This window comes from Rattus norvegicus, chromosome 17, assembly GCF_036323735.1.
Source record: "Rattus norvegicus strain BN/NHsdMcwi chromosome 17, GRCr8, whole genome shotgun sequence".
Taxonomy (NCBI): domain Eukaryota; kingdom Metazoa; phylum Chordata; class Mammalia; order Rodentia; family Muridae; genus Rattus; species Rattus norvegicus.
This window is the reverse complement of record NC_086035.1, coordinates 5,779,167-5,803,326: the sequence shown is the minus strand read 5'-3', so window position 1 is coordinate 5,803,326 and position 24,160 is coordinate 5,779,167. Positions and strand designations below refer to the sequence as shown.

General features: G+C 46.7%; 1 protein-coding gene and 1 long non-coding RNA gene across 15 annotated transcripts in view; one reads left to right on the top strand and one right to left on the bottom strand.

The window, feature by feature from the left end:
- Nucleotides 1-24,160, top strand: part of Ntrk2 (neurotrophic receptor tyrosine kinase 2) — a 315,342-nt gene that overhangs the window by 72,573 nt on the left and 218,609 nt on the right. For all 14 annotated transcript variants that reach the window (XM_063276070.1, XM_017600456.3, XM_063276069.1 and 11 more), the window contains one exon: nucleotides 3,042-3,141. In XM_063276070.1, the coding sequence (XP_063132140.1) occupies nucleotides 3,042-3,141 (100 nt within the window). The remainder of the gene's footprint in view (nucleotides 1-3,041; nucleotides 3,142-24,160) is intronic.
- Nucleotides 17,627-23,585, bottom strand: LOC120097776 (uncharacterized). Its single transcript, XR_005495496.2, has 3 exons — nucleotides 23,352-23,585; nucleotides 20,049-20,231; nucleotides 17,627-17,997 (listed from the first exon to the last, which is right to left on the bottom strand). It is a non-coding gene; the product is annotated as an uncharacterized LOC120097776 (long non-coding RNA).

The window sequence follows — 24,160 nt, the reverse complement described above, 5'->3', positions numbered from 1 at the left end:
GCAGTATCCAAGGATCAAACACTGGCTTGCATGAGACAAATATTTTTACACACCAAGTCATCTCACTAGCCTGGTAGCCATGTTTTTCCATCCAGGGAACACATTGTAAGACCTCCCATGGAAGCTTGAAATTTTAGGTAGTTTTGAAGCCTGGCTGGGGTTCAGGGACCCTGTGGTTTTCCCTCTACACACCCATAATAAAGTTTGATTTATAAGGCATGGATGGCCAGAGATTAAAAACACTAATAAAAAAAAGTAACAAACATAACAACATAGTATTAGTCTTTCCTTGCAGTCACTATGAAGTGAAAAAGGACTATGTGAACATAAATTCTGTAAAGCCATGACAGGGTTTTGATGAGTGAGAAGACTACGGGTTGACCATCACACGTGATCCAGGCAGCGTGGATAAGCTGGCGGTCAACAGAGATGGATTTGTTAGGTCAGGTGGTCCGCTGTCACCTTGAGTACACAAAGGCTGAGTCTAGATCCAGGTTTTTCAGGGGTACTGGGAGAGCAGAAGAACAGGAAAGCCGCTAGTGTCTGTTATCAGACCCTTGCACATCATGGCTACTGCCAGTGCCCTTGAAGCCCTTTGGAACTGACTTAATGTTCTTCTTATCTGACACCAGACAGTAAAACCACAGAGGGATCAGCCATGGTGTCTTATTTTCCTACCTTTGTTGTGAACACACTTTGCTGTGAACAAATCAGTTTTTTGAACCACTGGACACACTGGTTTAGACTCCAGGCTGCACGACCTTGTCATGTTTCCTTATCTGTTTCCTTGAGTTTCAGTTTTGACAGCACTGCCATTTGTAGCACCATCCTCTTAGTCATCTCACTGTTCACTACAGTAGCCACTGTTCTACCTTCACTGTCTGCAGGAACCCCACAAGGCAAGGAACTGTTATACATGAAAGTTACGACAAGCAGAGAGGCATATCTGAGTTTCCCACTTAGAGAGACAAGCCCGGTCTGAACTATCTATAGTTTGCCCTGTCGGGGTATGCTATGCTACGGTAGCAGACATGTCCCCATCTTAGAGGCTAAACACCACAAAGATTCCTTTCACGCTTCATTAAGTGTCTTACTGGGAGTCTTTTCAGCCTTGTCCTGATGGTAGCACTTGCCTGACACACAGCTGTTCCTTGGAGAGTTGATGCACTTCCGGTCTCCCGATGACCGCTTCATGCCTTGTTGAGGACCGTGGCCTTAGACTAAGATCTCAGATTGGTGATATTGTCTATTCTTCATCAGCGCTGGTCTTGACTAGGGTCGTGAATCCACCCGGTCACAAGCAAGGTGGGAAATGCATTTCTCAGAGAACCAGGAGCCAGAATCATTTTGATAAGGAACATTGATGATGGCTTAGAGCAGTGGTTCTCAACCTTCCTAATGCCGCAGCCCTTTATGCAGTTCTACATGGGATGACCCCCAACCATGATGTTATTTTTGTTGCTGCTTTAGAACTGTCATTTTGATACTGTTCTGAATCATGATGTAAATCTCTGTTTTCCCGATGATCTTGCGCAACCCCTGTGTGTCACTCAGCTTCCCAAGGGGTTGTGACCCACAAGTTGAGAACCAATGCCTTAGAGGAAACCATAATACTGCTTTAAGGGTTATTATACAGAGTGGGTAACACAGGAGTTGGAAAGAACCATCAAAGGGCAGCATCTGTGTCTATAACTAAAATTTTATTAGAACACGGCCTTGTGCATTTATTTCCAACATACACTGGCAGAGCAGAGGCTGTGTCCGTGGTGGAGTCAGGTAGTTCTGTCTGGTAGATTACAATCAAAGTTTGCCAGTTCCCCACCCTGGCTGTGCTGGTTAAGTTTTGATAATTTGATGGAAACCTGAGTCACCTCAAAACAGAGACTCTCAATCGGAAGGTTTGCTTCTCCTTCAGAGTGGCCCTGGAGGCATGGCTCTGGGCTTTTTCTTGATTGACAGTTGATGTGGATTAATTGTGGATGGAGTCACCTTGGTGGGTGGTTCTAGGATGTCCTTGGAATGGAGATGAGTAAACCATGGGAGCACAGCAGTAAACTGTTCCGTTCCTCCCCAGTCCCTGCTTCAGTCTCTGCCTCCCAGTTCCTGCCTCAAACTCCTGGTAAACTGCAAGATAAAACAAACCCCTTTTTAAAAAAAAACACTTCTTCCTGGGCTGCTTTTAGTCTTGGTATCTATCACAGCAACAGAAAGCCAATGAGGATACTTGGGGGGAGCAGAACCTAAAGGCACCACACAGTGCGTTACATTGTTGCATCTCTGTTTCTAGAATGTCACAATGTCCCTCAAAGAGTGAGATGCTCCTAATGTGCCCTGAGGAGCAGCGGCCGCAGGGAATACTAAGTTTCATTGTCTTTTTTTGGGGGGGGGGTTGTGACAGAATTGGTCTGCTACTCTTTCCACTTGCATAACCCACAACTTGTAACTCCATTTTTAAAAACCATCGCTGCTTTTTTCTGGCCGGTTTCATCCACACAGGAACACGAACAGATCAGGGATGTCTATCTCCAGTTGTGTTCAGGACTGGGATGTGCTCCAAAACTCCTCCCTACTTCCTGAAGGCCCTGGCTTCTGTAAACCATGACACTAACTTAAAAAGGTTATTCACCGTGAGCAGTTTTTAAGTGTGCACAGAAGTAATGTGAATGATAATACTGTGCTTTTCACTAGCATCAAAACACTAACAGTTTTTCATTCATTCCCTTTCTTCTCCTGCCCCTTCTGTTTGCTCCCGTGTCTCTGGATCAGTGGATAGATAGGTAGATGTAGCCATAGATAAGATTATTTCTGTAAAATCAGTGAGATCTGTTTATAAGTTTAACCTGCTTCCTCCTTTGGAAAATTGGTACCTAATAGGACTTACCTGTTTCTCTGCAGGGTTGTTGAGGTTAAAGTGACCGCTGTGTCATGGGTTATGAGAGTGAATAGCAGGTGCTCAGATGTTACCCACCACGGTCATCACTGTCAAGGTAATGCAGGGAATGGCTTTGCAATGTCTTCACGGCCCGGCTCTCTCTCCCCAGGTCTATGCCGTGGTGGTGATTGCCTCTGTGGTAGGATTCTGCCTGCTGGTGATGCTGCTTCTGCTCAAGTTGGCGAGACATTCCAAGTTTGGCATGAAAGGTAAGCAGAAGTGTGCTTATTTTGCTTCTTAAGTGGACTCATTTTTGGCTCATGACTAATGTTAATTGTCACTGAACGAGGAAGTGCCTGGATTTATGATGACTGCTTTTGAGGGCTAAAAAAAATAGCAGCAAGGATATGATACCACAAACCAAGACAGAATAAACTCAGGATTACTCAGCCTTGCCCACTTTCCCGTGAGCGCGGTTGTCCCAGGAGGCACGGGCTGGTTTCTCCAGTGTGGACTGGCTCAGCAGCGAGGGCCTGGGGCAGTGCTTGAGTGGTCCTGTGGCAATCATGGGCAGGTAAGGCACAGGGGCAAGGATATGTTATGGCCGTGCGCATGCGTGCTCTTTTCTGCTGGACGTGGAGATTCTAAGTCTCTTGTCACCTGCTTTCTTTTGCTGTTACTTTTCTGTATTCTCACCTTTTGAAAATTATCCAACCATCACTGTCAGAAGCAGAACAAGAAAAGCCACCTTGGCACACTGAGGCTGTACGAGCATGCAGATAGGTTTTTATTGAAGTGTCTCAGGTCTGAGAGGTAGACCTGTATTGTCTTAAATGGGCAATTGATACTTCTTTGAGGCTAATACATTGTGTTTAGGGGCAGGGATGAGGAAACACTCAAATAAATGCTCTTATATAAAAAAAGAAGCGTTCCGGGGACATTGAAGCGTTTGCTGCGACGTTTAAGCTATTACGTATCAGCTATTACGAGGTCACTGTATTTTGCATGGTCTCTGACAGCTCGACACTGTAAATGCCTAGAGGGGAAGACTCTAAGCAGGCTTGGCGGTGACCTGTGTGGAGGATCGGGTCTGTGGGTGCCTTTACCTGTAATGTAAGCAACAGACCTTGCCAGGATTCACTGGGCCCGGATGGATGGCCTTTTCTGATGCTTCCTCCCCTCTTTCTTTGGTGATCATAATAGGGATTCTCAGCTGTCATCAAGTCAGAGGTGACAGGATAGAACTCTTCCGGTCTTGTCTGGCTGCCTCTGAGCCTGTGCACCTCCTTAGGAGAAAGGCTCCTTGGCTCTAGTAAGACCCGAGAGAAGGAGTGTACCCAGTGACTGAAGTCATTGTGAAGTGGCTTCTCTAACCGAGGGCCAAAGACCCACAGGGAAGCAAGGATTGCAGAGCTTCCCCCAGAATATGTGTGGTTCCAGAAATTGGTATCTAAACAGTTTTCAGGCGTGGCTCATGCCACTGTTACCCAAGTCCTGAGAATCACGACTCCTTTGTCGTGAGTATGGCCTGCCACACCTTTCCCCTACTGTGCATGGTGGGGTTGCCATGCAAACCAAACTCCGCCATTTCTCCCCAAGCCAGCGGGCCGGACTAGCTGTCTACTCACCGTGCGCTGGGTACCTACCATGGACATCTTCGTGCCTCAGCCTGGTCAGGTGCTTTATTTCCTTGGGGACATTTTGAGCATGTGTCTTGTCCCCAAGCACAGTTTGGACTGGAGAATATCAGGTTCGTGAGACTGAATTTCCTGTCTTGAAGGGTTTATCTTGAGACTTTTCATCTGTGGATTCTCCTGAGAAAGGCTACGTTCAGGCCCCTCCAGGAGTTCACTAGAGGCGAAAGTCTAGGAAGCCTTCTTGTTATGGTCCAGGGATGATAGGTGGACAGAGGAAGTGCCTATAAGTGGCAATCTCCCAGTGGTGCAGTGGAAGGGAAACCAAAAGGTAGACATTGTTTCCAAGGCTGCATCCTGCATGGAACCCTCAGACCTCACGCAGTTATTTTAAGTGAACAACAGACTATAACACCTAGCCTCTGCGTGTTCATTCTTAATGAACCGGAAGAAGTCGCTTAGCCTTGAGTGTGGCAGCCAATGACTCCTTCCAGGCAGTAACGACTGTGGTGTGTTTTTCTGTCTTAGTCCTAAACATAAATAAAACTTACATCTGCAATGCTGTCTCAGAGACGCGTGCTCTCGTCCGGAGCAGATGGGCTCCGTTTTCTTTGTTTTCAGCCGCGTGTTAGTTAGTCTGTGGCGTGGTCTGTGCCGGTTGACCCCCTGACCCGAGGTTATCACTTAACAAGTCAGATGCTGAGTCCACCATCATCTTTGGGGATCTAGAAATTAGGATGGGGCTCATGGATTAAGCACAAACAAAACCGAACAAAAGGCGCTGTTTAAAAATTAATGTGAGTTAATGCACTTTCAGTGCCATTAGAGCAAGGGTCGCGCTCAAAATGTATGCCCTAAAACGGGAAGACTGTGCAAACATTATACTCCTGAAATAGACGGTGCGCCAGTCAGAGTTTCTCAAGAGCAATAGAAGAAACCGCGCAGTCTCTGCCAGAGATCAAGACCGCATGTGGCTGCCAGCCCATCCTTAGGCATTCAGGGCTTTGAGCCCATCCCAGCTGCATTCATTTTCCATGGCTGTTAAGAAATGACTAAACGGGGGCTGGGGATTTAGCTCAGTGGTAGAGCGCTTACCTAGGAAGCGCAAGGCCCGGGGTTCGGTCCCCAGCTCCGAAAAAAAGAACCAAAAAAAAAGAAATGACTAAACACCTGAAACTGTGGGCTGTCTATAAAGACAAGGTCCATTTTCACGGTTCAGAAGTCAGAAAGCCCAGACAGTGCTCCTAGTTCACAAGTCTGAAAGCCCAGATAGTACATTGACTCCTCTCCTGAGGTGTGGCCTCGCCTTGTCCTTTGTCATGCGCAGCAGAAGCTGGGACAGGGAGAGATATCAAACCAGTTGGGAAGCCCGACCGGCAGGGCAGAGCAGGCTAACTCTTTTATTGCTTCTTTAGTGAACTCACTAAAGGTCCCTATTAACCCCTCCCAGGGGCAGCAGCTCCCTGGCCTAGCCACCGCCCACTTGGCCCTTTCTCTTACACATTCAAGGCCACCTTTCCACAAACACCACCACACTGGCTACTGCTCTCCTAACTTCTGAACCCAGAGGGGAACCTGGCCTGTCTTGCATGTCAACTATTCAGTGTGTGGTACAAGTCTTCAGATTGTGGACTAACAGCTTAATGTTGATGATTTGAAGAGCTTTGAAGCTTGGGTCTTCATTCAGACCTGCAGCTGGCGGAGGGGTCAGCTAGTAGCTCGTTAGTAGCTCGTATTTCGCTGTTGAGCTCGAATTCACATTTCACTCCCGCTTGTTTACTGCAGTGTAAGCATCTTGTGGCTAATGTCTGATAAGCTATTGGACCTGTGACAGGAACGATTTCAAATGGTCCGGTTTCTTTCTCTCCATTTTCTGTTTATTTCTGTCCAGTTACTCTTTTTTGTTGTTGTTGTTAAAAGTCTAGTTATTATTAGCATAAGAGTTCCAAAAAGAGTTCCTCTATCAGTGTTTGGCCACGCGCACCGGGTTACTCCTATACATAATTAATAGGAATGCACAAGACCGTTGTGAGCCTGCCTACGTCTGTCCCCACACTGAGACCTCCGTAGTTACAATTTGATCCATTTTCATCTAAGGCTGCCTCCACTTTGTTTTGATTAGTTTTCAGTGGTACAGCTCTCAAAGAGTTTTCAAAGTGGCTCGTTGCTAAGGAACAACAACAAGACCACGGGTGTGCAGTGAACGAATGCTCTCGTGTTCCGGCCAAGTCTTACTCGCCCCCCCCCCCCCCATGGATTCTCTGCCTCGATCCCACGTGAAGGCAGTGGAAGGATCAATCTATGGCATCTGGGTTGCACTTCTTCAGAGGGTGTTCCATGCTGGGGACCTGCCACAGGGAGGGCTGGAAAAAAATCCCAAGGAGCCAGCAGGCTTGGCACTCGGCAGGTAGATGAGGAACAGGCTTGGCAGTCAGCGCACTCTTGAACTTCCTGATGGAAATGCACCGTGCTGTTTCTCCCTCAGGATGGATGCAGCCCTTGGAGTCCAGGTTGAAATGTCTTAGTGGTCCTGAGAGATGGCAGAGGGCATGGGAAAGAGGCAGTTTTTTCTCACGGCCCTAGAGACCCAGAGGCTCCACGTGTGCCTCTGGCCTGCACTCATTCATTCCTGATCTCGGAAATGTCCAGATTTCCAGTGAAGACAGACGGAAGTGACACTGCAGGGAGCAGAGGCCCATGGTCCTCTTCTCCGCACTCAGACGACTGCTCTGAAAATTATCTTAGTCTCTCAACACTAAGAATCGAGCTCTTAAACACAACAGGGCCAGAGCCACTGACGGTTTCTGCCTTCCATGAGCTCAGAACAGTCCAGAAGGTTGAAGAGCTTGGGTTCAGTGCATAGCTGGACCCGCTTTTGAAAGAGGAAAACACGTGAGGGAAGCCAGAAACAGGGTCAAGAGAAACATCTGAAAAGACAAACTTTTTCCAAATGCATCTTTCAGTTTTAGATGAAAAAAAAAAAACAACAAAAACAAAAACCCTGCAGTGTGTTAAAATTAGAACACTAGCAAAAGTTTGTTCTCCAGACTTCCACACGGCTTAGGAATATGCAATTCAAAAATAGCAATTCTCCATCACTCTTTCTCACTCTCTCGTCCTCCACTCCTAGATATAACTGTCTCGATCTCCGAGGGATGGATGCGTGCATTATGCAAATGATCAAACACGTAGCTTTACTTTCCGTGTCAATAACCAGAGCAGAGCTCTTCTTTCATTCTGCAGGGAAGTCATAGCACCAGTCTCCTTCTGTGTATTTCCTGAGGTCACGTTTGCCCTCGTAGACCTTTCTGCCAGCACTTGGGCAGCTGCTCCTTAGTCGGACTCCCAGGCACCCTGCCACTGGGCTGCTCAAATCTGATGCCCACCTCTGTGTCTTCCAGGTTCTGTGGTCTCCAGCAAGTCTCGTTTTCTCTTGCTCTGTTTTGGCAGAGGCACAGGCACAGGCAGCTGTGCTAGTCCGTGTTCTCCTGCTGTGAGGAGACCAGTGACCAGGGAGCTCTTAAAAGGGAAAGCCTTTAACTGGGGCTGGCTTGTAGTTTGAAAGGTTTGGTCCAGTATCATCTTGGTGGGAGCATGGCGGCAGGCAGGCATGGTGCTGGAGAGGGAGCTGAGAGCTGCATCCTGATTCACAGGCCCAGACAGACAGACAGACAGACAGACAGACAGACAGACAGAGAGGGAGGAAGGAAGGGAAGGGGGAGAGGGAGAGGGAGAGGGAGAGGGAGGCAGGCAGGGAGGAACAGAGACAGAGACAGAGATAGACAGACAGACAGACAGACTAGGCCTGGCTTGGGCTTTTGAAACCTCAAAGCCCATCCTCAAAGACACAGTCCCTTCATCAAGGCCACACCTACTAAGCTTTCTCTGGTAGTACCACACCCTGAGGACTCAGCCACCACAGTAGCCTTCTATGGCTCTAATGCAACACCTCAGTCAGTCAGTCAGTCAGTCAGCTTACAGAAGGATGAGGTTCACTGTGGTTCACAGGGTTGGATCCGAGTATAAGAGTTCCAGTATCCCTCGATAATGCCTTGTACAGACAAGTCACCTCACAGACGTTAACTCCTTCATGGGAGACACAAGCGTTCCCAGCTTTTAATGATTGCCACGCGTTCTTATTGCTGCTAATGAGTGTGGTTTACTTGACACTTTCGGACGCTTAGCATTTAATCGAAACTTCAGAAAATTAATTGATATATAAACATAGAGATAGATGGAAGTGGGTGGTGGAGAGAGAAAGTACGCAGCTCAAATGTGAGCAGGTACCCAGAGGAGCTCTTTACGGACAGGGTCTTCTAGCAGCAACACGTAAAAGCACCCTCTCGTTATTTTTAGCCATACTAAAAATTATCAGTCAGAATTCTATATGTTTATTCATTTGGATTATGTTGATATTTCAGTTGATAACGTTAAGAATCCTTATATGAAAAGTAAGAAGAAATTATACACTTAATATTGGTGTACATGTTTAAGGTACTTTTAGGTATTAATTTTTATTGGTTATACAGATCATTCATGCTTTTCCTAGTTAGTCTGTTGCTTTTAAGATTTTTGTTAGTTTGCTTGAAATAGACTCTCACTTTGTAGTTCAGGCTAGCCTCTAACTTTCAGTAAACCGGGCCTTAGCCTCCTAAGTGTCAAGATTACAGCTGTGAGCACTACATCAGCATCTTTTAACTTTCCGATAATATGATTGTTAAACAAAAATGTTTGCCTTCTGATAGAGGCAGATCTTTTCTCTTTTCCACCTGAGCCACGCATCTCCAGAGGGCCTCTCTGTGCTCCAAGCCATGAACACGTCCACATCTCTCCACACTTCTCCACCGCCTGCTTTTAAACTTGGCTGCTTTAGGCGCCGTGCAGCTCCCTTTCTCCCTTTTAATTGTGTGTGAAATACTCTCGTCTTATTCTGAGATCCGCAGAATAAAGACATGTGAGAAAATGTAGTGTGACATTTTCGGAATATGATTTTAACTTTATAGAATCAGAAAGTCACTGACAAAACAAAAAGACTTGTTGAAGAGTGTAGGAAGAGTGTAGGATGTCATACAGGTGAAGGTGGGTACAGGACAGAATGAGGCCTGTTGTTGGACAAGAAGGAAAGATGAGCGGGAGAAAAGTTTTAGGAAGAGGAGGAGACTGGCCCGAGGCGAAGACACCTCCAGGAGAACATGGAGGCCGATGTTAAGATTCCTCTCTGCACATTTACAGGTTGTTATGAATGTTCTTAAGGAGTGGATGTATACAGGGCTTTGTATGTCGAGGTGGGCAATTATATCTTACCAATTGGATCAGAGGTTGTTGTGTTGTGTGTTCTTTCATGTGCAGATTTAAGTGTAAGAGAGTGTGTGGTGGCCAGAGACACTGGGCCGCCATGGAATTGGGATGTGTATGTCTGGCATGGTGGCAGCCTGCCTTGGGAACTGGATGGGTAGAGAGATTGTCCCCAGGCTCAGAGAGAGGCCATCGGCTGTGTGATATGGGATGGAGCAGAGTGGGTGAGACGCTTTGTTGACTGAGATGAAGACATCTACCAGATATCTTGGGGCACCACAGTGCCAGACCTAGTGTGGGGTTAAAGACAGCATTTTTAAAATAATTTTACAGCAACAAAAGAGCTGGGTGATGAACTTGCTGTGGGGATGAACACAGAACTTTCTCACTTTCTCAGGGTAGGGGGATTGGAAACCTCACAAAGGGATCAGAGAAAACAGGTTTACAGGAAAACTTCCAACTCTCTTCCCCATAGCCGCAAACTGAGCTCGTGGTATACCTCAGGAATATGTTAAAGGAAAAAAGACAAGTTGTCAATACTCACCAATCCTTGATAATTTCAGAAGAAAAAAAAAACAGTTGAAAGAGTTGACCAGCAGTTAAAGTATATTTCTGAGGAAGTCAACGGCCTTTCTCTGTTGTTTAGAGGTGTGAGTCTATCTCAGGTTCGCAAGCTGACTTGTTTTCCAAATCTCTTCATACTTTAGAAAACAGATTTACCTTTTGTTTTTGTGTATACATGGTTGCCTGCGTCGTGTGCCTGTCCCACATGTGTGCGGAGCCCGTGAAGGCCCCAAGAGAGCCTTGGCCTCCATGACACTGAGTTCTGTACAGATGACTGTGAGCTGCCACCGGGCTGGGAACTTACCTGGGTTCTCCTCAAGAACAGCCAGTGCTCTTCTTCCTCACCAAGCTGCCTCTCCAGCTGTCTCTCTTTCCTTCAAGTCAATGCTGTGTGCATCTATATGAGGTCAGAGGCAGCCTACTCTGTGCACAGCACTGTAAAGGCATACGGAACTCGAAGGAATTGGTATTGTTGTTCACACAGGAAGCAGAACAACCAGTCTTTCTCCCATAGCTGTGTAAGAGAAAACGATCTTTTTATTTTAATTTTAAATTTTAATTTAGTTATAAATACTTATGGAGTACAGTGTGACATTTAAACACACAAAGACAACCGTTCATAGTTTCCTTCCCACTCCATGCTAGATGTTGTCCAACGGGCATGCTAGAATGGCTTGCCCAGTAGACGGTGGATGGCTCGTCAGGGAGGAAGAGTTAGTTTTCTCTAAGGATACATCTCCAGTTGAGCTCACCGTGCTCCACACACACACACACACACACACACACACACACACACACACACACACACACACAGAGGAGGTAGAGGGGGAGAGGCCTGGGAGGCAGATCTTGGAGGATCGAGGAGGAGGAGTTAGGTGTCAGTATGTTCAAATTGTGTCTTATGAAGTTCTCACAGAATTAGAAATAATAATAAAAACCCATGAGTTGAGCGTACTATGATTGGATCAGTGTAGCCAGCCCATCCTTCACCTCAGACACTTACTCCTCTGTGCTAAAAACAGCGAAGTCCTCTGCGCTTGGCCTTTTGGAGCTACACAAGCCTGGTCAGCCAACTAGACTACTGCACTAGCGGGCAGCAGGAGCCATTCCTCCTAAGCAGCCACAGTCTGCACTCCCTACTGTCTGTCTCCTCTCCGTCCTCCCTCCCACTCCTCCCCCTGGCCTCTTGTACCCCACTTCTCAATCAATAGGTTGATTTCCTAGCAGTAGGGAACATGTCTATCCAGGGCCACCATCTTGGACTCAGTATAGCATCCTTCAGGCTCATCTATGTAGTCGGGGGGGGGGGGGTGAGGTGGGGGGTGGGGAGTTGGGGAGATCCTCAGCTCTAACTTAAGTGCCCATCTTGCCTGAGCCATCCTGTGAGCCTGTTTGGACTCCAGGGAAAGGCCCTGTTTATTTGTAGCATAGAGAGTTCCTGAGATGTTACTTAGGAACTCCCTTTCACGACTACTTTCGTTTATGGGTAGATGAATTCTTAGAAACAAGTGGATGTACTTAGAAGTCAAGGACAGTTCCCACTTTTAACCCAGGACTTTTCTTTTTTCTTCTTTTCTTTTCTTTTCTTTTTCTTTCTTTCTTTCTTTCTTTTTTTTTTTTTTTTTTTTTTTTTGAGCTGAGGACTGAACCCAGGGCCTTGTGCTTCCTTGGCAAGTGCTCTACCACTGAGCCAAATCCCCAACCAGGACTTTTCTTTTTTAACCCAGTGGTACACTTACCTCTTCATGCAGGCCGGGCCACGCTTGGACACTTGGACAGGAACTTTGGAAATCTGGAAGTCCTCTGGCTTCTCCCTGTGTCACTTTGATCTTTTATTGTTTATCCTGTGAAGAAGAACAATAGTAACTTGGCCTAAATTCCAACACGTGCTTCAAAACTCTGTCTCCATTTTGGGCAGGGATGCTGAATGGCCGTGGGATCAGCACAATGGTCCTGTGGCACTTGGGAAGCCAGCCTGGTTGAATAGTGTATGTGCCTCCTTTGAATTTGTATCTTGTCAGCTCGGAAGTCTTGATGTCTAGTGAGCAGGAGCCCCATAGCCCCGGCTTCACATCTGCACTTCCCACTTGCAGCTGTTGTAGGCCATGTTTTTGTCTCTGGATTTTATTTCTACTCTGATGAAATAAAGGAGAGAGCCCATTATGTGGATGATCATAAAAACAAAATCAATTCTTAGTTTGGGAGGTCAGCTCTGTAAGCTGAGTCCTGAGAGGTCGTATATTTCACATTTTAAGTTCTGGTGAAAAAACAAAACAAAACAAACAATAAAACAAACCAAAAATGGAGGCTACGACCTGACTTAATATAGAATCAGAGTTGCAGAAGTATGCTGTGCCCATGCACAGGGTGTGTGATTGTGCCAGCGCTTACAGGGGGTTTATAGAAAAGACTGTGGTCCCGATGTGTCACTCTACAGTGTTTGCAGAACATATGCTTGCTTTGAGCCATGCATTTTAAGATGTTATGTATAAATTATTTCAATTCCTAATTTTATTGCTCTTTAAACAACTCATCTATTTGAATTGCCCTGGACTTTACAAGGAACCTGTTGTAGTGTTTGGTCGTCTTCTTCTTCTGGGAGGAAGTGTTTACTGCAGGGCAAGGATTTGAATGTGGGAGGCCCCGGTATCCATTAGCTTAGATCTGGAGACACAAGCGAATGGAGGCCAATGAAATTCCCTTTGTGTGCGGGGAGCACAATTGCTACAATGAATTCTTTTACATAAAAACTGGCTTTAAATTTGGTGTGTTTATAGCCTGCTAGAGAGGAAAAGAGGTATTCTGGAGGAACTGAATCCCGTAGGTAACAGATTGCCACCCGTATGACAACCATATAGGCCACGACGCTGTGTTTCCTGTGAGGGAAGTCAAGCCTTGGACAGGAGCAAGACAGAAGAAAAACCCTCTGCTCTGATCAGGGTGTAGGCTAAAGTGCAAACACACTGCCTTCCTTTATTGTCTGCTAGCATTTGTGTTTTGAGAGAGGAGAGGGAGAGAGGGATGGGGGAAGAAGGAGAGGGGGGAGAGAGAGAGAGAGAGAGAGAGAGAGAGAGAGAGAGAGAGAGAGAGAGAAAGGGAGAGGAAAGGAGGGAAGGAGGGAGAACGGGAAGGAGAGACGGAGTGAGGGAGGGGGAGGAAGGGAGAGAGGGAGAGAAAAACAGATTAGAAAGAAGGGATGGGCAGAACAAGGAGAATTTCATTGAACTTTTTAGATTTGTGGTGAGTTATTAATAATCTGAACTGAAGACTGAGAATCACCTCAGCCCCTACAAGTTCAGGGTGGGAGCATAAGGGAGAGAAGAACGGGGAGAGTGGAGCAGGGTGCCTATCGCAATCCTGGCAAAACCTGAGCACAGTCAACCGCCCAACTGAACCTGCCGTAGCCTGGCTTCCTAGATTCTCTGGCTTTGTTTGTTTTTAAAGATATAGCAAGTCCAAAACCAGCAATGCAGTACCCACCCCCCAAAAAAAACTTATCTAAGGGAGCCATCTTGTATGAATTAATGCTATCCTATTTCAAAATCATTTAGTATAATCACACATTCCCTCAAAAAGTCTGCCAGGCCCTTCTGCTGATATCAGCGCTCAGTGTTTTATTTTCCTACACGGTGGAGCCTCACTCTCCTCATATTCTCATTTGAAATAAGACTCAGAGAGGAAGCTTCCAGCCTGTGGTCACCATGAAGCTACACTGAGTCCTGAATTACCTACTCAAGTTGTTTCTCATTTAGTCTCTTGATCAGGGACTTGCTTTCCTATTGGTGTGTGGGTGGCGAGTGTTTCGATGGTTGTTCCTTAGTCACCTCAGCCTGAGAGCAGTAGGATTGCTCCACCTTAACCATCCCTTCCCAGAACACTGCGGACCCTGGAGACCAGCTCAATAGTGGGGCTGTTTCCCTACTCCCTGCCTGATTTTGTTGCGTTGTCTGAAGTAAGTCCCTGGCTCTTGAGGTTTATCACAGAACTAAGGATAACGTTTTTTAATGATGTACATGGAGCCTTTTGTCCTGTGTATGAGTGAGGAGGTTTCAGAAATAAATCTGCGTGTCTCCAGTTAGCAGAACACTACGAGGTTCTTGGGCCTGGTAACGATTCTAGGTACGCATTTCATCTCGTGTAGGGGCCTTGAATCCAACCAGAAACGGTGGTTACTCCTCTAACATCTGCCCCACCATTACACCAGCAAATGTGTCTCTCCAGACCAGCCATTGTTGAAGGTCATGGGGTTCTCAGCATCTCAGCAACTGATGGTTCTTTTCTCCTCTGGTAGCAGGCACCAGAGAGCATTGTCTCCAACTATGAAAGCTAGCTAGTGAGGATGAAGATTCCAGGTCATATCAGCTTGGTTTGTCCATGTTTTACGACTCAACAGTGTGCCTTCAACGGTGGGGTCTTAGCACCAAGTACTGGAGGATTGGCAATGACTACAGTGTCTGGGGTCCATGGGACATACTGGGTAACATCTCCAAATGGGAAATGTCTTCCCGGCAGTGGGTTTTATATTTATTTAGCCTATGCTGTCTTTTCAGGGGCACTATTACCTTTTATGGGGTTTCTCCACTGAAACCCTTTATTTAATGTAGATATTCTGGAATGTGTCTACAGAAGTAGGTAGGGTTTCATACATCTCTTCAAAAGGACTTGTTAGATGTCCCTCTCTATGTCGTCTATCAACCTGCTACCCCACTCTCACCCGACTGAACCCTTTCTACTCGTTTATTCTCACTTACCCATGTGTTCTATTTCACTTCTCCCAGAATGGCCCACTTCCGGGGCTCCTTACTATCTTCCTGACCTCTGTGGGCATTCCAAATGAAACACAGCTAAAGACTGAAAGCTACCATCGTCAGACGAGAGAAAGCAGGCAATGCTTCCCTTCTGGGTCTGGGTTAACTCACTCAGAACGATCGTTTCCAGATCCATCCATTTATCTGTGAATTTCATAATTTTATTTTTGTACAACTCAGTAAGATCCACTGTGTAAAACGTCCTGCATTTTCATCATCCTTCTGAGCTGTCAGACATCTAAGACAGTTCCCTTCCCTGGCTATTGTGGGTAGAGCCGCAGTGAACATGGATGAGAAGGTATCTCTTAGGTAGGAAACAGAGGGCTCTGATCGTCTATGCCTGAGAGCGACACAGCCGGCTCATGACGCAGATCTATCTCTGTCTTTCTGTGTCTCTTTCCTGCTGACTCAGCCTTTATGAGGTGTGTTCTCTTGGTGACAGGTAATGAATGGCATAAGTCACTTGGGTAACTCAAACATTGTGAAGGCATGTGGAATGTATTGATGTATTAAATATATTTCTAAAAATGAGTGATAAATAGGGGGACTGTGTCTCTGGAAGACAGGAAAGAGAAAAGCTCATGATATAAGGCTATGGATCAACTTATGTCCCAGTGTCAACTTCAGTTTTGTTGCAGGAGCATGGGCCAGACTCCTCCCCTTCCCCATGCAGCTCTAATAAGTGCCTTAGTTAGGGTTTCCATTGCTGTGAAGAGATACCGTGACCAAGACAACTCTTATAATAGGAAAATATTTCATTGAGGCTGGCTTACAGTTTCAGAGGTTCAGGCCATTATCCTAATGGCAGGAAGCAGGACAGTGGGCAGGCAAAAATGGTGATGGAGATGGAGCTGGGAGCTCTACATCTTGATCCGAAGGCAGCCAGGAGGAGACTGTCTCATACTGGGCAGAGCTTCAAAGCCCACCCCTACAGTGCCACACTTCCCCCAACAAGGCCACACCCACTTCAACAAGGCCACACCTACTCCAACAAAGTCACACCTCCAACAAGGCCACGCCCACCCCAACAGGGCCACACCACCTAACAGTGCTGCTCCCCATTGGCCAAGCATTCAAACACATGGGTCTTGGGAGCCAAACCTATTCAAACTACCACAGTAAGGATTATTTGGATTTTAGTCATCTGCAATCCCTCGGCATCATACGCATATAAGATGCTAAGACTGATGTGTGTATCACATGGTCATGCATTTGACAGCAGAAGTTAAGAACTGTGTCTTGATTCAATCTTACAGTCCTCATCCTTAGTCTGACTCCTTATGTGTAGCTCTGCGTACCCTAAGATTTGGACAATTACTCCATCGTATCGTGGATTTTATGGCTGATATAATTTTAGCCAGATTCTCTCCTTTTGAGCCCCAACTTGCTGTTGGGAAAAGCATCACTGTCTCAAATGCTGCCTTTTCAGACCAAACAGGAATTCTGTTTTCTCCTTGTGGTGGCTAAGCATCGGATATAGGAAGCTGGGACTCACTGATGTTCCTTTTGGATAAACAACAGGGACAAAACAACATTTTAGGGTGGCCTGGCCAGGTTTTGAGGCCATGGACTTCCAAAGAAGACCCACTCGACTCGTTCTTCCGAGCAGGCACTTCGCCGTCTTCGCCTAAGCTCGTCTTTTTAGAATCACTGTTGAAGGTGGAGGTCAGGCAGACATCTTATCTTTTAGCCTCGTACCCTTTAGCATCCATCTCTGTCTTAGCTCTTACTCTCTTCTTTCCCCTTAGTGTGAGAAGATGTTTGGTTGGCTGTCTTGGGCGGCTTCTATCATCTTCCCTGTGGTTCTTGTACTGCCCATATTGCGGGGCTCTGGGGTTATATTATTAATCAATTATTAATCATCACATCCTGCTTAGGGTTTAATAAAAACAACACAGAGATATCTGCGTAGTATAAGGCTGCAGGCCTATTTGCTGGGGCCTCAGCCAGCCTACCAAATCCACCTGATGTCCCTGTCACTACACTCTCTCTGGCTCTCTCTGCCCTGCCCCTGCCCATTCTGCTTCCTTCCCTCAGCCCCTCCCCCTCAGCCTCAGCTCCAATCATGAGCTCTTCATTCCTCCAGGGTCACACTTTCTCCTCACAGGAAAAGCTGTTAGCATAGTGAGCAATACCCGGCTTACTCACCCGAACCAATCAGTACCTGGACTACGCTTCATAGCCTTTTGGCCAGGTTGAGGACTAGGGGACCTCCCCATGGCAGCTCGCTCGCCTTTCTTTGGGGGCAGATGAAGAAATGTCGAGCATTTATACATCCTGCCCACCTGATATCCCCAGCTCAGTAATTAACAATTGAGAATATGGGGCGCACCGTCAGAGCAGTTAGATCAGTATGTGTGGGGGGTGGGTCACCCCAACAGAAACGGTAATGCGCCCTTCCCTCATGATCCTCAGAAAGTCGATGCTTCCCAAGTCTTCATTTCTGTCACGTACATTCCCTCTTTACAAACTGCCTAGTTATATAAATATATTTAGTCTGTTCTTCGACCTCCCATCTAATATGCCTATGGATAAGCAAATGGAAAGGAAGAAGGAAGGAAGGAAGGGAGGGCGGAAGGAAGGCCGGACAGCTCACGTTGTACCAGCAAAGTCTCAGCAACCCCACCGCATCTGAAATAAATCTTCCACAGACTTACATAATAAAGCGGAAATGTGGGAAGCAATGGCCGTGTTTTAGACAATTCTTTCGATGAGCTGGAAAACGAGCGACATCCATTCGTCTTGATTTCTCTGTCTTCTATCTGGAGTCTTACCCAACACGAGAGACTCTTCCTGCTCCCACAGGGTTCGACTTATAAACTGGCTGTGGGGAAGCAGCAGAGAATTTGAAGCAGTCCAAGTTTTCAGAACTTAAGTCAAGGGAAGAATTGACCAAGACTCAATAAGTCCATGACGTTGGATCAAATTAGATAATTATAAGTGTGTCTTGAGAATTTGCTTGAGGAAGAAATTCAGTGATTCTTAAGCTAAAACCCATTTCCAACTCTATCCATGGAGTGATTTCATTCACCACCCAAGCTGAGAGCAGTGTTCTCAGAGATCCTGAAATGGAGCGGTCCGTGTGGTTGACCACCACGGTATCCAGCGTCCATTTATTTAATACTATCAACTAAATCCTTCAAGCCATCTTCTGGGAGGGGGCTGCATAGGGCCTTAAGGGGAAGCCCTGGGCATGCCCCCAAAACAAAGCTGGTGGTGACACCAGGGGACAATGGTCATAAGAGTCTTCTACATTAATAATTGCCAGAAATTTGGGGTGTTCACTACTGGGCCCCTCAAAAATTATGTATTCTGTTCATTTGAATGTACCTAACCACACAATGTTTTAAATGTCAAAGAAAACAAGAACTGTACAGTAATTAAAGCAACATACAATTGATTCAGGACTGCTTCAAAAGAAGAGGCCCCAGTATATAGTTGTACAAAAATCTCAAACAGTATTGGCAGAACTTGATGGGAGTCCACGTGCATTCCATTATTAAGGGAAGCATCAAGCCAGGGGGCGTCCCAGGCACACCAGGCTATCAGCCACAATGAGCAGAAATCACCTGGGTGAAAGGGAGGCAAAGGAACCTCTCTAGATGGGTGGGGTAGTAAGGTATGGAAAATGGAGTGTTTGGAAGGAACCGACTCAACAGGACTCTCACTAAGCATGGCTGACACACAGAGAATACACATGGAAGTCTAAAATAGGTCCTGATTGGAGGAGTCAGAGGGCGCCCAGGAAGAGTTTGATCAACCCGAGAACTATCCTGGCCTGTCCATTTCTTGCCTCCTAGACATGTTGACATAATTATCTTGTTATAACTTGTCAGATTATAAATATTATCAGGGAAGTTTAATAGCCATACATGGAAATGTTCACGAGTCTCCTGCATTCATGGAAACACCACTTAGAAACCACCCTGATCTCCCATATTCTTTTGTCATGTAGTCAGAGTTAATACTAGTCCTTAGCTGACCTCATGACCAAGTCTACTACTCAGTACACTGTCTCCATGAGAATGCCCTCCATCTCTGAGTGATGTCATGGCAGAAAACCCAACATCGTCCTTCTACAGACAACAGTGTAGATCTATAGAAAATACGTGTGTGCTTATAAATGCACATTTAATTGCATATATTCCATTATAAGAGCTTATTTGAGTAAAACAGATCTGTTCTGCAGATCAGTGTTAGCCACATGTGTAGACATCCCAGAATCGCTAACAGCATGGCTTGCTTTGTGAATATGCATATGCAATGGCCCCATGGAGTCCTGTGCCAGCTTCCTTCATATTGAGGAGCTGGCCAAGCTCTTACTTAATCCCTCCAGTCCGAGCCGAGCCTGTGCTCCATTAGTGAAAAGTCCTGCGTATTTCTTCTGCAGTAAATCCCAACCACCATAGGTTGAAAACCTCATTTTTTGATGCCTGAAGGCAAGCTTTCAAAAGTGAGTTTTATGCTCCTAGGACATATTGACTTTAAACCTACCCCTTTATGAGGAACCAAAGGAAAAAAATGAAATTATTTATAGTTAAATATATGCCCTTCAGTGGTAAACAAGCTCCAAGAACCCAGAGCAAGGATCCGCACGTTATACTTTTGTGACATTTTCCTGGTTCATGTTGCAGATGCCAGTCTGCTGCCTGGACACCCTTGAACTCTCTTCACTGGTTCTGTGTGCTTGCCCTGATTTCTGTACACATTTTCTCTCAAAGGCCAGCATGGCCCTTCTAACTTCAAAAAGCTAAACGAACTTCTTAGTGTTGCTGCCTCTGGAGGTGGTAGTGGTGGTCTTAGTTACCCCTGCTCCCTTCCTTCAACTCCCCAGTGGATGTTAGCAGGACCACAGGAGCGCGCGTCACTCCTTACCTGAGGTCAATCAAGCTCTGGTATAGTTTGCATGTCTTCAGCACGATGTGTGGGATAATGTGGTGAAAGCTGAAGCTTCCCTTTCACGTTTCAGCCTTGCTTGGCTTCCTTCTTTCCCTCTTCCCTCCTGTCCTGGGAGCCTCTCTTCAGCAAATCAATTCCACGAAGATTCTTGTAGGTCTACTGCAGAGGAATGGATGACACAAGAAAATGTCAGAGCTCCACAAAATAGGACCTTTTACCAACCTCTTCAAACCTTTTTGTTCCCCATTTGGTCAAATGGGGCTCTCTGTGTGTGTGTGTGTGTGTGTGTGTGTGTGTGTGTGTGTGTGTGTAAATAGGGGACCTCAAATGTTACCACTGAAACCCAATGTCTTCTCTGGTCAGAGTAGTGGAGAGGTGTGCAGCCCTCACTCCCCTGCAGGAGGATGAAAAGCAGGCTAGGAGCTGGGCACACACAGTGGTGAAGAGAGAACACTATTCTCAAACAGGATGAGGGGCAAGGGCACTCACACTCAAGATTTTCCTCTGACCTTGGCTCGCACCCCACAACATGTGTGTCCACATAACCTACGCACATAGCAATTTAAGATGCGAGGGCTAGATTAGTCATCCAGTGGTAGGGTTGCCGTGCTCGGGGCCTGACTAAGTTTGTCTGCTTTACATAATCATGTGTCTTAAGGACAAAACAGATGTCGGTCAGTGCTTGTTAGTGTACCTGAGTCACAGAAGTAGCCATGGGAGTACTACAGATGAAGGCTTCATTTTGCTGGCTTTCATGTTTCAACTCTTTCAGATTCCTTGGGGTTTAATGGAGTCTGTCTTTTGTAAACTATCAAAAAGGCATCCCAACATCAAAGTTCACAACTCACTAGAATAGGAGGGGTATATCTCTTCTTTAAAAGATAAACTAGGAAACTTAATTCCTCATAGGGAGAGTGACTGGAAATTGTGTCCAAGTATATGAGTCAATAATATCAAATGTTATACAGAAAGATCTTTGCCTAATTTTTGACAAAATTTGGGAAATTTTAGAAACAAAATCATTGAGAAGAATGCAGCAGGCCAGGGTGCAGGTGATGCATTTCCGGGGCAGGCAACAGGCGATCCTTTCCCGTCTGTTCTCTCGGGGTAGCTGTCCTGTGTGGACGGCCCACCGCAGCGATGTTTAGAAACTGACCTTCCATATATGAGACACACTGATTTTGGTCCCCACAGGAGTCATCCGTGCATTCCACAGACAGACCTTAGAGAGTGTCAGGGCTGATAACATGGGACAGCCCTCTATTCACCTCTGTCTGGCTCTCCTTTGAGTGATTCACAGTGGATTCAGGTACTGGGTTATCAGGAACTTATAGAACCTGGCCCGAGCTTCTGTGGCTTCTGTGGGGTGGCAGCGTCAGCACTTCTGTGGACTGTAAGACACTGTGTTTTTTGGGGATGCTCCTCCTACCCTCCCTCCACCCCCTTGCCACACCGTTTCTTATTCATCTCTCATAGTTCAGAGTGCTGCTTAGACAGCCCAGGATCCTTTCTGCTCCCCACGGGAGGGAGGGAGGGAGGGAGGGAGGGAGGGAGGGAGGGAGGGAGGGAGGGAGGGAGGGAGGGAGGGAGGGAGGGATTCCCTTACAGAAGACTTGCTCTGCTTCTGGTATTCATCCAGAAAAAAAAGCGCTTAGCCAATCGGGGAGCTAAAGCTGCTGAGGTCAGCCTTCCCTTATCTCTGTCCCCCGTGCCTGACATTATGCAAAGCACAGAGCTAGTCCTCAATAAATGTCCTCTGAACTGGACAAACTGTGAGTCAAAAGGAAGAATGTGGGGTTGTTTTTCTTGGGGGGGGTTGCTAAATGTGATTTTTTTTCTCCCCTGTAAGTTGTTTCAAAGCCGTTCAAGTAGCTTGGGTGAAAAAAATACCGACAAACCAGTGTTCAGTAATCAGACATTTGGGACAAGAGGATCCATATATGAGGAAAGAAGGTTATGGCCGGAGGTCCAAAGATTCACAGCCAGATACTGTCTGAGAGATAACATGGCTGGATGTGGTTTGAAAAGTAAAAAGGCGGTCAGGGTTAAAGGCTTGAGAGTGAAGCCTACGTACTGGCACAGAAAAGTCTCTGTAAAATGAGCAGACACTGAGGAATGAGCAGGGTGTGGGACACCGAAGTCACCTTGTCTCCCCAAAGAAAATGAAGAGAGAAGAAGAAGCCCTCAAGAAGCTGTGCAGGGGGGTGCACATCTTTAATTCCAACACTCGGGAGGCAGAGACAGGCAGGTGTCTGAGGGTCTGAGCCCAGCCTGCTGTTTGCCAGATCATTCAAATATCAAACCCATTCCTATCCTAGTGTGTGACAGGGACACAGCGAGAAACCACTAAGGAGACATCAGGGGAGGTGGCTCAGTGGTTAAGATCACTGGCTGCTCTTCCAGAGGACCTAAGATCGGATCCCACCACCCACACAGCAGTCTGTAACCATCTGCAACTTCAGTCCGGGGGATCTGGTACCCTCTTTAGGTTGTCACGGGTACTACATGCATGTGTTGCACAGATGTACATTCAGGTGAAACCCCATACACATAAAACAAAACAAAAAAATTAAGAGCTCTGAAGAGGCACGCATAATTGGGAGGCGTGTACAATTGGCACACAGCCGTAGGAAGATGGATTCGGGAAGCCGAGGTAATGATGACCTTTTAGTACAGCCTTCTGCAGAGGGCTTGCTATGCAAAGCAAGTAATTCTCCTTCCCTTTGTGCATCCGAATAAAAGTCATACCTTCCGGAAACATTGGGGAATGGGTGTCTGACCACTAGACTGCTCTTTGACTGTTCAACAATGACGTTGCTTACCCAGAGGAACCTGGAGGGGCAGTTTTTATGAAGCACAGAGCAGTACTACGTTGCTGTTCATACTCAGAGCCCTAGGGGTAGAGGGTGGGGGCTGGGCAGCCACAGTCCCAATTTGCAACAATTTCATGAGAAGGCAGAAACAGAACAGCTTTGAAAAGGGCTTTGCATCATATGTCCCCGGGTTTTGTCCAGTTCACTGAAACAAATGACACTCAAGAGTCCTCAGATTCTTTCCAAGGGGTAGTATTCCAGGGAGGGTGTGCTGCGTGCACCTTGCTTGTGGTCTCTGCGCCTTGACACCCCCTGCTATCGGAGGGCACAGTCGTGGAGGATGCCTTGCAGGCTTCATTAGGAGTCCATAAGGTTATTTCTCCCCATCCGGTCTTCTCACAGCCATGAGCTTGAAAGTGGACGCTTTGTTAGGTTAGAAAGAATGTACCTATTTGAAGAAACTTACTCAATTGCCTTGCATCCGAGATGTAACTGCCACATCGGACTTCCTCTCTGGAGCAGCCTCCTTCAGGGTCTGTACCTGCCACCTGATACAGGAGACTGCTAAAAGCTGAGGTGAGGCCAGGGCGAAGCCAGGGTGCTTCTGACCACAGGCAGTTTCCATGGTAACAGTGCACGCACACCACTAGGCGGTGAGTGGAGCGTCCTGGTAGATTTGGAGAATAGGGAATCAGGCGTCCCAGACAGGACTCTGTGTTGTAGCCTTCGGACTAAATCTACCCCAACACGCTGTTTTGTGACTAACGCTTTACTAGGATATTCATTAATGGGTTATCCCGGATAGCTTTCACCGTACAATGGGAGAGCTGATACTGTGCCAGAGACCTCCCAGCTGGCAAGATCAGACTTATTTACTCCTTGGTCCTTTATGGGAAAAAAATCCTTCCTGACATCACATTGAAAGAATAAGGAACTCGTCTGATGGCACGGCCACCCACCTGTAGACCCCTGAGTATTTGCAACAGATCTTGGAGGTGGGGGGTCTTGACTGCTTAAGCTCTTTCTCTTTTTGTTGAGTCAGGCTGGGGTGAGAGCAAACAGGCCAATAGGAAGGTCGGACGGAAGGACTCCTGGACGGACTCCAGCTCCCCATTGCAACTTTGTCTCCAGTGGCTGTGTGGGCTCTGTGGCTTTTCATTCTAAAATGTGAGCCATGCAGAAAGAAGAGATAAGAACTCAGCTACCCCGGAGTTTGGGGTGGCACAGCAGCCCTTCCTGATCTGTTGATTCCTGTTCAAGAGATAGCGTGTGGAC